Source organism: Linepithema humile, chromosome 2, assembly GCF_040581485.1.
Source record: "Linepithema humile isolate Giens D197 chromosome 2, Lhum_UNIL_v1.0, whole genome shotgun sequence".
NCBI classification, from domain to species: Eukaryota; Metazoa; Arthropoda; class Insecta; order Hymenoptera; family Formicidae; genus Linepithema; species Linepithema humile.
In genome coordinates, this window is record NC_090129.1 from 26,191,007 (window position 1) to 26,202,796 (window position 11,790).

Below are 11,790 nucleotides of genomic sequence, written 5' to 3' on the forward strand. Positions count from 1 at the left end.
CTCGTAGTTTGTAAATTTATGATAAAACTCCAGGGGCAGATTACCGAATGTAAGTCTGTACATATCTGCTATGTATTTAACATCTGGGTTTATCAGATTTGAACTTAATTTTTTACACATGCACAATCTTGTGTGGCAAAGGATGCGTTTCAAGAAAATTCCGCGTTGCTTATATTTTTCTTCAATGCATATTTCGGAAAACTTATTAAACTCGTCAAGTAGATCCAGTAACATCTGAAAATATGCCACTAATTGATATAAGCGTTCTTTCACGTTGTTCTTTAGATGTACATTCCAATCCAGCCACAAGCATCTACAATATATCCTGCTGATCAGACTGCAAATCAGAGATATGGCACGCTCACTTTGCAATTCATTCAAGCACTTGATCGTTATATCCAGAATTTCTGCACATAAATCCAACGGTATGTGTTGAAGCGATTCGACTAATACTTCATCGTATTCTAGTAGCCATATTATCTATAAATGTCATAATATAAATACATTAAATAATAATTTATAATTATTAGTAAAATTAATTGTCATGATTCAGTTTTTTAATTAACGATGAATTGCATTGAATTTAATGAATTATTTCAAAGATAAAATTAAAAGTATATATTCGTAAAGTATAGTATATTATTAATTACAAATAATTAATTATACACAAATTACCTGTATGAAAAGATACGGCGATATATTAGGCCACATATTCACTTTGTGTCCATTCGCAAAGTCCATTTGAAGATAGTCCTGTGAAGGAAAACAGGTGTTCAACAAAAGATAATTGTAGCATTCTACAACGATCCGTATCCTACTAATACTCTTTCTATCCTCTTGTCTGTCCTCTGAGACTCCTACGGGAATATCGCATTTTTCAAAAATATCGACAATAGCCAGCATCAGATCGTCAATAAAAAGTGAGGTTTCCTCCGTTCGAGTGATATCACATAGTTTGCCGAATATTCTCTGTTCATTTATTAAAAGTTCCTCCATACATCGGTAAAATTTTACACTTTTGTTCATTTTCGACAGATGCTTAATAACGTATCTTAAACAATAAACAAATGAACAAAATATACAAGATAATATAACATAATATAAAATGTGAATATTTGGGCTTACCAAAATTTTCTATTTTACAGACACTTCTCATTCAAAATTTACTGTCATGAATATATCGTCATTGTAACATAAATCTGCTGGAACTTTTTAGCGCTTCTACCAAATTTTTTAGTATTTTACGTGTTTGTCGTAACGTGTTGAATACTTTTTTTTATATTTATTCACGTGACATATAATGCAAATATTCGAAATTAGATTCAACGCGATTCAACGATCTCGATAATATTGTTTCAGTTCTGTTTCACTTTAAAAACGGTTTGCGAACGACTCACAATCAGTGATACATGATTGACTTTGAGCGTGATTGTGTTTCTCCTCAATGTCAGACAAAGCAAGACGAATCCGCTGATCAGTTGATAATAAAGTTTAAAATTCAATGAAATAAATAGTATTTAATATATATCATTATTTGAGTTAGGATTAAAATTTAGAAAAAGGTAATTTATATCGTCACTCTTAAACGCAAAATGTACGCAGTATAATAATATAATTTTCAATTATAAAATAAGCTTAGATCTTAATTATTATTCAATTTGTATGATGATAAATCTTAACGTTTAACGAAAAACAGTTCTATAACGATAAGACTTGCATAATTTTCAAATGAAATTCTTTTATATTTTATTTTACATTTTTTATTAGCGAATTTTTTCTGATGGAAGAACCATCGACATTAATTTGAAAACATGTACGAATATGGGAAAAACTTTTTTTAACGACACTATTTTGCAAAACAAAAGAATTGCTGTAAAATGTTTTATTCGATTTACATTAAAATATTTTTTAACGTAATAAAAGCATTTTGCGAGAATAAAAATGTTCTCTTTTTCACAAGAAAATACTGAAAAAATATTACAAATATTATTTTCATACTTTACCAAGCTAATTTACTCTCCGAAAATGTCTCGTATTCGTTCGATGCAACGATATGTCTCCTTGCTGGGCATGTTAATGCATGCGCATATAAACTTGTATGCCTCGAACAGATTGTTGAGTTTATCACTGATACAATTGTCGTTCACAAGTCGTGAGTTCTCCTCGCACGAGTCCATCCTATTGTCTAAGGTACTGCTGCAAAAATATATAAATATTTTACAAAATATTCTTGCTTTTATATTTTCTATTTTCTTTTCTATAATATTCTCTGCATAACGTATATAATATTTTATGGTTCTTTTATAACTTTACTGGAGCTGGTAAAATGTTGAAGTTATAGCAAATTGAAAATAATCAAAATTATTATTATGACATATCAAAAGAGAAATTCGAAAGGAAGAATATTGGTTTCTCGCTCACTTACCTTAGCAATTCTTTCTGAGCGGACAGCAGTGTCTCACATTGAACAAGATACATCTCGATCCACTCACTAATTTCGTGAAAATAATTTTCTACATCAGAATAGGATTCATCGACGGAAATGTCCTTTACGCGCGCAAGTAGAAGGCTGTACGTTTGGCCATAGCGCGTTTTGTTAGCTGCTTCTTTTAGTAAGAACAGAGTTTTCTGCAAACAGCAGCAAATCATCTCCTGGTCGCGTACGTCTTTGATATTTGCGAACACTCCGCAGAAAGAAACGAGAGCTCGTAGCAGCACGACGAATGAGTCCGAAGGGAACGTTTCGTCGAATGTCAAAGCAAGGTGCGCCGCCTCGGAAGTGATGCGTAGCACGTTCTTGTACGCCTCAAATTCGTTGACCCAGCCAAAGTGGCACCAGAACACTGTTGTCAACTCAAGCGCAAATCTTTTAAACTCCTCCTCTGTTGCATGCAACATCATGTGCATTATGAAAGCGTCCTGATTGAGCTGAATAGATTGCGCATACTCACGCAATTCGGGGCTACTTTGCGAATCCGAGCACAATCGTCGACGTATGATGAAGCAACGTCTCTTGTAGTCTCGAATCAATTCTGGCATATAGTGCGCGTCGCGCCACAGCTGTATCCGATCTATCGGTTCCAAATAATCGCTGATTGTGTTCTGCACTTCGCACCGTTGACTTGCCGTCAATAAGTTCCGTGCATGGAACGGGAAGAATATTATGCGCATTATATTGGTCACTACGCTGTTCACGATAGATCTCGTGTAATCCGGATGACACTTTCTTATCAACGACATCTTCTTGGCTAGTGCCGTGATCAGCAGCGTATAATTTATCTTGTGCACACAATCCTTTTCAGTCAGAGTATCGTATACGAGAGCCAGAATGGACGAAAGATTGTCCTGGAAGGAAGTGTCGACTAGATAAGGAATATAAATGTTGTTCATCAGATCGTCTGGTTTTATCGCCTAAGGAAGAGAAAATTAACAATTAATTTTCATTAATTATTAATGAAAATTACACACAAATGTGTTAGAATTGGTGTGAAAATATAGATTTGGACAAAATCTCGTTCAAATAATAGAATTTATAATAGTAACAACAGATAGAATTTTTTATTTGAATAACATTTATTTAAATTGATTAATTTATATGCCATAACGTTTACTTCTCATCAAAAACATTATATATTACCTGATTTTCCAGCATGATTTTTATAAACTCTGTAAAGTTCTTTGAGTTCCAATTACTGTTGTGCACGCAAACCTCTTTTAGAATAGCTGCCAGTAAACTACATTGGCTGTCTGCCTTTATGCAGAGAAACGGTCGCAACAGCAGCATGTCGTATGGCGTAAAGATAATATCCTTGTATTCGGTATAGCCTATCACAATTTTCACTAAAGTAGTCAGCACCTTCTTCGTATTTAGCAATGCAAAAATCAGAAGGGTACGCATCCTCACAGGCTCACGCATGCTCTCATTGCGAGACACGAATGCCTCGAAATGTTTCTGACTGTATAGGTGTTCTAAATGATTGTCCTGGAAGTGTTGGTTCGTGTATTTCAGTACAATAAAGTACATATTCACTGCGCTCAGTTGCAACATGATCTTCAATATCGATGCATACGCCTGGTGCTTTCTTTCTTTGCTATGCGAAGGATTTCCGAAAATGTGATCGAGATACTCGAGTAAGAAAAAGCTGTCGTTCTTTTCTAACAAATGCATCTTTTCGTTGATGAAGCTCAATGTAGACTGGTCCCATTCCTTGTAGCGCTTTAACAATTCTTTCATGTCTTCTGGTCTGCCATTGGCAATATCATGGCAGAGTTCTTGAAGAGTTAAGATGGATTTCTCCAAGTTCTCCGAGCTCTCCGAACCTATAAGCTGCTGCAAGCATTGGCTCAGATGATCGTTTTCCATCAGAAATTCATCCTCCTTCATGAATTTCATAAAATGATAGCACTCAATAATAATGGCACGCTGCAGCGTGATTACGTTATTCTCCACATCGTCGACTTCCGCCCAACCCATGTACTCAAAGCAATCCACCTGCTTGATTTGATTTAATAACAGAGTGATTAATTCTTGGTCTATTCTTGTTACAAGTAGATTAACTTCGTCGATAGAAAGTGTATGTTTGTAATTCGGGCAGGAATCGGGATCACCGTACGTAAGTTTGTACGGGTTTGTCGAGGAATCGAAATCTGGATCCGTCGTGTAAGCCTTCTTCTTTTCACACATGTACAATTTGATGTGGCGAAGAATGCGCTTTAGAAGAATGCCATGTTGCTCGTACTTTTTCTCTTCGGGCATGTCGGGGAAATTTGCGAACTTTCCAATCAAATCTAGTAACATCTGAAAGCTTGCCACCAATTGGTTTGTGCATTTCATCACATCTTCTGCCGAAATTGTACCCAGATGTAGCGATAAACATTTACAATAGATTCTTTTCATCAGACTAAAAGTCAGGGATATAGCTCGCTCGGCTTCCAATTCGTTTATGCATTTGATTGTTATCTGTAAGACGTCCACACATAGGTCCAACGGTATGTGTTGGAGTGATTCAACTAGTACTTCATCATATTTTAGCCGCCATATTATCTGTACATGTCAATAATATAAATAAAATATAATTAACAATATTATATTTTATGATACACAACTATAGAATACTAAATGTAATATGTAAATTACCTGTATGAAGAGATACGGTGATAGAGCAGGCCATACATCAACCATATGACCACATGAAATATCCTCTGTAAGAAGCTCCTGTGAGGAAAAATGTGTGTTCAATAGAAGATAGTTGTAGCACTGCGCGACGATTGGGATCGTACTAATGCTACCTTTGGTCTTTTGTTCGTTGTCTGAAAATTCTTTCGGAATATTGTATTTTTCAAAAATGTTGACAACAGTCTGCATCAGTTCATTGATAAAACATGAAGTATCCTCCGTCGCACGAGATGAAACAAATTTCAATTCGCCAAATTCTTTCTCCTTCCTTAACAAGAACTTCTGCATGTCTCCAGCAAACTCCGCAAGTTTATCCATTTTGTACAAGAGTTGATACAGCTTAAAAGATAAACAGATTAGCAGATAATTTTGATGTAATAACAAAAATATAATACTATTTAAAATACATTATAAAAACTAATCACATAAATATAAAATAATTTGTATGATAAAGCATGCTAATAAAAATATTATAATAGAATTAAAAACCTCAAATTAAACGTACCAAGATTTTCTGTTCAACAGAGGTTTTTCATTCAAAATTAATCTCTTTCAATGTCACGCACAATTATCGATAAATAATGTATTTATTTTTTCTCAATCTTTTATCGTTGATAAAATGCCGGCAAGTCGCTGATTGTCAGATCATTTACGTTTACGTCATAATAGTAGATTAGTCGTAAAACGCAAAAGACCGTTTTCCATTGTTCAAGCGTTCAATTGAATTTATTATTCCAACAATGGTGCGTGCTTGGTATATGGATAGCAGCGATGTCGATCAACGTCTGGAACATCACAGGGAACCGCCAAAATTCGTTTCGCTGGATAACCTGTTTGCCGTAACGGGTGTTGAATATTTTGAGGTTAGATCATTAATGTGTGGTGAGCTCACGGCAGTTGTAAATATTCAATTTTTATTCGATTTGATGATTTCGATAATATTGTATTTGTTGCGCTTTTAAAACTGCCCAAATAACCCGATGATGCACATATGATTATTAACTTTGAGCACGATCGTAACTCTGCTAAGATGAATCGCACATGACAGCTGACTGCAAAGTCAAAACTTTAATACATGGATAGAATCATTTTCTTTTAACAAATATATTTTCATGTGCATTAAATGTACAAAAGCAGAGCTTTATACATAATAAATTAAACTTATTATATGATATCTTTTTAACATTAATTTCTTTTTTTAGATAAATCATCTGGATTATGAAACTGATACTACCTTGAAAAAATTACGCGAGGACCGCGGTTACACATACGAAGATGAGATAACTTGCTCTAAAAAGTGTTTGCAAAATTATGAAGAAAAGGCATAAAAGCATTATTTTACTATTTCAATTATCAAAATTAGTGTTTTAAATTGACATGTTTAATTGTATATTAATATTCTTTCAAATTTTAATCTTTAGTTGAAAAACTTTTTCACGGAACATCTTCATACTGATGAGGAAATACGACTAGTTTTGGACGGATCAGGTTATTTTGACGTGCGGGATAAGAATGATCAATGGATCCGGATCGAAGTGACTCCCGGGGATTTAATAATTATACCTAGCGGGATTTATCATCGCTTCACTTTAGACACTAATGTAAGAGCGTCTGCAAGTATATTCCTTTTGTTACCATTGTTTCTCTTCATGTTTTATCTTTTAACATTTTTAAGATACGCAAAAAATTCTTAAGTAGAAATAAATAGCTTCCTAATATTTATAAATAAATCTCTTTTAGAATTATATTAAGGCAAAGAGATACTTTGTGGGAGAGCCAGTTTGGTTGCCATATAATAGACCAGCTGATAACATGGAGTGCCGCAAACAGTACCTTCAACAACTGCTACAAGGCTTTGAAACCCCTTCTTTTTGATAATCCCATGCCAATATCAGTGTAGGCTTCCATGAATATATATTTTTGATATATCTTATATACCTATTCGTTGAAGTATATCTTTATACATATACTTGGAATTATTATGTAGATCAGAAACATACAAGTTTATATTATTTTATAAATATGATAATCTATAAATGAAATATAGAGCAGCTGTATATACATACACACCATTTCTCCAATATATCTACTATGTCTGAATGAAACAGAATTGTTTTGTCAAACTTTTCTTATTATAGTATTTTAATTTTTGCATGTTATTTCTTCCAATTATCTCTGTTTAAAATTTTTTTTAATTTCTAGAACACCATCAACGATTGTAATCAAAGTTTGAAGGAAGTTTCTTTAATCAGATTTATTTAAGCCTTATCATTGTCTACATACACGTAAAAAGACTTACGAATATTGTTTTAAGTACTAGCTTAAAGTTTAAAAATGGCAGAGACTTTACATTTATCATTCATTCAAATTTATGTACACGGTCCTTTTTAGGCAATATTCCATCGTTAAGTGGCACTTTTAACAAAATAAATAATATGATGATACTCTTTTATCTTAATTCTCCAATAAGAAATGAAAAATATATTAAAGACCAAGTTTAATCGATGTGTTCAATTATAAAATAAATTATTATCAAATCGTAAATTTATAAAAGTGCCACAAATGTCACGATTAGTCTTTATAATAAATTATATAATTTGTGCATTTTAGTTAATAAATTTTTACATTAAAGACCAAATGTGGTCTCAAAACTTGTCCCCCCCAAAATCTTTCAATTTGATGACACCAATGAAAAGTATTGCACTTACAATATTGCAATTTTTCAAGAGAAATATATACATCTTTTCTTCTTCTCTGGACAATTTTTTCATATTTAGTTTTCATATAACAGAAAAATAAATTATCCAACACAAAACTATATTTTTTACAAGTGCATTTACAATACTTTTCTCATTGATGACATATATTCTAAACATGGACCTTCGTCAACCATAGATATTATTTTGTCTAACAAACATTTGCAAAATATTTTTTAAAGCTTATTGTTAGTTCAAAATTATAAATTAACAGATACTACCTGATCTTCAAGGAGTGTGTGCACACATTGTCCTTTTTTCTTATTCTAGAAGTTCGCGCTAAACACTACATTTGACGTATTGCTTTTCTGGGAACTCTCCTCCACGACTCCAAACTTTTTGTATTCACCTACTTTTTTCTCGAAGAAGTTTGTCTTACCCTCCAGTGAGATAAAATTCATGAAGGAGAATGGATTTTCCGAGTTATAAACCTAAAATGTTATCATAATCGAGTATTAATTTAGTAAAAAAATATATTAATAAGTTAAAATAAGTCAATAAAATTTGTGCACATCTTACTTTTTCAAATCCTAACGCGACGAATAATCTATCCGCGACAAATTCGATGTAGGTGCACATGAGTGTACAATTCATTCCTATCATTTCGACTGGTAATGCTTGCGTTAAGAATTCTTTTTCAATTTCCACAGCATCCATTATGATCGTTTTCACGCGCTCAAACGAAGGCTTTTGCACGATATGTTTAAACATTAAGCACGCAAAATCACAATGTAATCCCTACAAAAGAATATTAAAAGTAAAACAATGAATATAAACAGTAAAAGCATAAGGTAGTAAAAATATCGATTTATATTAATTAATATATTAAATAAGATAATTTACTAACTTCATCTCGCGAAATCAGTTCATTACTGAAGGTGAGTCCTGGCATAACTCCTCTCTTTTTCAGCCAGAAAATCGCAGCGAAACTACCGCTGAAAAAGATACCTTCAACCGCTGCAAACGCTACAACACGTTCGGGAAATGTAGCGCTTTCATGATTGATCCAATTCAAAGCCCACTTAGCCTTCTTTCCCACGGAAGGAAGCGTCTCAATTGCATTAAATAAGAAATCTCTGCAAAAAGAATACATTAATCCATTTTTTATAATTAAAATAATTGATTTAATTTAGGTAGCAAAATGTTGAGTAAAAATGCGTAACAATTGTTAGAGTCACACTGTATTTATAATATATTAATGTAAATGTAACGCAATATAGTAACCAATTGCACTCACTTTTCTTTCGGGTCAGAAATGTAAGTTTCAATGAGTAGTGAATACATTTCTGAATGAATATTTTCTATGGCGATTTGGAAACCATAAAAACAGCGTGCTTCTGCGATTTTTACTTCTTGACTGAATCTTTCAATTAAGTTTTCATTAACAATTCCATCAGAAGCAGCAAAGAACGCCAAAACATGAGAGATAAAGTATCTCTCGTCAGAATTGAGCTTTTCTTCCCAATCCTTCTTATCCACCTGTAAAAATTTAAAATACATCGTCATATTGGAGATTATTAAGTTGAGCTCTATTATTATTTTTTGTTTCTCATTTATTGTACTTAAATTTTTTCAACTACTGTACATAATTACAAGTTAAAAATTTACCTTGTGAAGAGCTACTTCTTCTATAGTCCAAAAAGAGGCTACAGCCTTCTTGTACATTTCCCAGATATCGGGATATTGAATGGGAAAGATTACAAAGCGGTTTGGACCTTCCTGGAGTAGTGGTTCTAATTCTGGATTGAACTCTTCTGTCAATTGCACTTTTTGTACAGCTTTTGGCTTGGGAAGCTGCAAATGTATATTGTTTTATTAAATAACTTTTAATATATGGTATAATCAAATAAAATAATATACAATTTCAGTATTATAAATATTTTAAAGCTAGCAATTCTAATTTAATTTTATTATTCATATTTCTATTTAGTATCAATAAAATTCCAATATATAAAATAAATCAAGATCTATAAAAAATAGAAACTTACTCCACTTTTCAATCCGTGATCCTGAGATATAGTTGGTGAGATACATGATTTCTTTGGTGATGTCTATAAAAAGGAAATATAATTTTGATATGGTAATTTCAATAATTTTTTGAGTAAAATTGTAAAACAAATAACTAATGATTATTTATGAGTGTTACTAGAAATGCTTAACCTAAAAGCAAATCGAAAAATGAAAAAATTCTGTAGTACTGCAGAAAATTATGTACCTCTTCACTGTTCATCCTATGTTACTGACAAGTATAAAATCACAAATATATTTAATAAGAAAACATTTCTATGACAGACATTCCTATGACTGAACATTCTAACTTAAAATTTCTAAGCTTTATGTGTATGTAGAATATATGTATGTATGTGTGTGTATATATATATATATATCTGTATGTATATATATGACAAATCATTTAACATAGCTGCTTGTGTTAAACAAATTTATGTTTTTACATAATAATTATATATTATTTTTGTATTTTAAAACACATTTTTTTCTAGTCTGCGTTTTTTATTGTGTTAATACTTAAATGGCAAATTCATGTTTGCAGAGCCACGTGCTTGGACATAACCACTGCTAAAATTAAACATACGTAGAATATAAATTCGGAGTATAGAGAAGACAAGAGCTGCAATTCATGATTTTTCACAATTGTATTTACAAAAAAATATAAAGCACACTAAGTTAAAACGACTTAAAATTATAAAAACTAATTTAAAGATACTTATTTTTAAGTTTTTTTAATTCTCATTTATAACCGAATACCGAATATGTGAATCATTTTAACGTATTACGAAACATATAACGATATATTTAATTCTTAAAATTTCACATGCTTATCATTGATCCCAATTTTAATTATCACTAATATACTTTATTTGTTTAATTTCAGGTGATTATTATTACTATAGCTATTTTTTTCTTTACGTATAAAACATACATACATCCACAGAACAGTTAAAAAAAATATGCGTGCTTGATGGATTTTTCCATTCATGCGGCTAGCTAGTTCCAGTGATAAACAGATGTGCGATTGATAATAAAATAGTAAAGAAAAAAAATATAGAAAGAAAAGATAAGAAAAAAGGATGTATTGTACTCCTACAAACAAATATCTAAAAAAATTGGAAGAAAAAGCTCGATTGACGGTAGACTTGAAACAAACTGAAGACTGCTAACTCACATGTAAAGATACGTCCTCGAGATGCTTGCGAATGTTTTCCTTGGTAGATTCATGCAACGCCATGGTTAGCGAGTTTTGTAACAGATTCGGTTAAGATTTCTAAATTCTGTTGAGATCACTGTCAATGACGACACAACGACAGCGAGCAGTCTCAGACACCGTTTGAGCGAACGAAGCGGAAAGACTGGCACTTTACGCGGGCAAAATTATCACGCGATCTGTTTACTCGCTTACCTACCTACACTTTTTAATCTGGAAATGAGACAGATATATGACTGATTAATTGAAGGAAGTGAGAGAAAAAAGAATGTAGAGAAAGTGCAGGGATAAAAAGAAGAAGACCTACGCTTATCTTATTGGTCTTTCGGGCCGGCGTTTCGCGCCCAAATTGCTGTCTGCCAATCAGCTGATCGCGCTTTGCCGCCAAATCCCGCAGGTTTTCATATTTGTTCACTCTTCTTCTATCCCTTTTCATATTCTGACAGGAATATCCAAAACTAAAGTTTCAACATACAAAAAAAGTAATTTATTATTAAAAGTTATTCACGCACCGCGTAATAGTCGTATCATTCAAGTTCCCGCGCATTTTATGATTAGTTAGGGATAATTATTCACTGCAAGTATGCAACATTGCGACTGTTTGTTTCACTAACATAAGGCTCATGGTTTATCAC

The 11,790-nt window shown here is 32.5% G+C and overlaps 3 protein-coding genes across 9 annotated transcripts; 1 reads left to right on the forward strand and 2 right to left on the reverse strand.

Annotated features, from left to right (window-relative positions):
- Window positions 1–675: 675 nt before the first annotated feature.
- LOC105667705 (uncharacterized) lies at window positions 676–5,824 on the reverse strand. 6 transcript variants are annotated; one of them, XR_010888538.1, is made up of 7 exons: window positions 5,682–5,824; window positions 5,138–5,515; window positions 3,638–5,044; window positions 2,426–3,411; window positions 2,004–2,193; window positions 1,126–1,470; window positions 955–1,051 (listed from the first exon to the last, which is right to left on the reverse strand). XR_010888538.1 is itself a non-coding variant. In XM_067349622.1 (6 exons), the coding sequence occupies exons 2-5, from the start codon at window positions 5,492–5,494 to the stop codon at window positions 2,013–2,015; spliced, it is 2,934 nt and encodes a 977-aa protein (XP_067205723.1). In that variant the 5' UTR covers window positions 5,495–5,515; window positions 5,682–5,824; the 3' UTR covers window positions 676–753; window positions 2,004–2,012. The 6 variants fall into 6 exon arrangements, 2 of the variants coding, with proteins under 2 accessions (XP_067205723.1, XP_012215092.2); XR_010888537.1 differs by having other exon boundaries at window positions 1,126–1,269; window positions 2,004–2,196; XR_010888536.1 differs by having other exon boundaries at window positions 2,004–2,196.
- Adi1 (acireductone dioxygenase 1) lies at window positions 5,780–7,241 on the forward strand. The gene is made up of 4 exons (XM_012359985.2): window positions 5,780–6,039; window positions 6,379–6,498; window positions 6,598–6,777; window positions 6,917–7,241. Exons 1-4 carry the CDS (start codon window positions 5,917–5,919, stop codon window positions 7,049–7,051), a joined length of 558 nt encoding a protein of 185 aa, XP_012215408.1. The 5' UTR covers window positions 5,780–5,916; the 3' UTR covers window positions 7,052–7,241.
- A 174-nt stretch (window positions 7,242–7,415) lies between these two features.
- RnrS (ribonucleoside-diphosphate reductase subunit M2) lies at window positions 7,416–11,335 on the reverse strand. Of its 2 annotated transcripts, none has more exons than XM_012359983.2 (7): window positions 11,117–11,335; window positions 9,921–9,983; window positions 9,541–9,726; window positions 9,170–9,411; window positions 8,780–9,008; window positions 8,452–8,670; window positions 7,416–8,363 (listed from the first exon to the last, which is right to left on the reverse strand). In XM_012359983.2, exons 1-7 carry the CDS (start codon window positions 11,177–11,179, stop codon window positions 8,199–8,201), a joined length of 1,167 nt encoding a protein of 388 aa, XP_012215406.1. In that variant the 5' UTR covers window positions 11,180–11,335; the 3' UTR covers window positions 7,416–8,198. The 2 variants fall into 2 exon arrangements, with proteins under 2 accessions (XP_012215406.1, XP_012215407.1); XM_012359984.2 differs by lacking the exon at window positions 11,117–11,335 and adding an exon at window positions 10,148–10,324.
- Window positions 11,336–11,790: the final 455 nt, after the last annotated feature.

Coding starts and splice junctions, on each gene's coding strand:
- LOC105667705 (XM_067349622.1), bottom strand. CDS start 5,494: ATGGATAAACTTGCGGAGTTTGCTGGAGACATGCAGAAGTTCTTGTTA. Junction 5,045..5,137: donor CACCGTATCTCTTCATACAG/GTAATTTACATA, acceptor TGACATGTACAG/ATAATATGGCGGCTAAAATA. Junction 3,412..3,637: donor AAATCATGCTGGAAAATCAG/GTAATATATAAT, acceptor TCTCTTCCTTAG/GCGATAAAACCAGACGATCT.
- Adi1 (XM_012359985.2), top strand. CDS start 5,917: ATGGTGCGTGCTTGGTATATGGATAGCAGCGATGTCGATCAACGTCTG. Junction 6,040..6,378: donor CGGGTGTTGAATATTTTGAG/GTTAGATCATTA, acceptor TTCTTTTTTTAG/ATAAATCATCTGGATTATGA. Junction 6,499..6,597: donor TGCAAAATTATGAAGAAAAG/GCATAAAAGCAT, acceptor TTTAATCTTTAG/TTGAAAAACTTTTTCACGGA.
- RnrS (XM_012359983.2), bottom strand. CDS start 11,179: ATGGCGTTGCATGAATCTACCAAGGAAAACATTCGCAAGCATCTCGAG. Junction 9,009..9,169: donor ATTTCTGACCCGAAAGAAAA/GTGAGTGCAATT, acceptor TTCTTTTTGCAG/AGATTTCTTATTTAATGCAA. Junction 8,364..8,451: donor TCGCGTTAGGATTTGAAAAA/GTAAGATGTGCA, acceptor ATAACATTTTAG/GTTTATAACTCGGAAAATCC.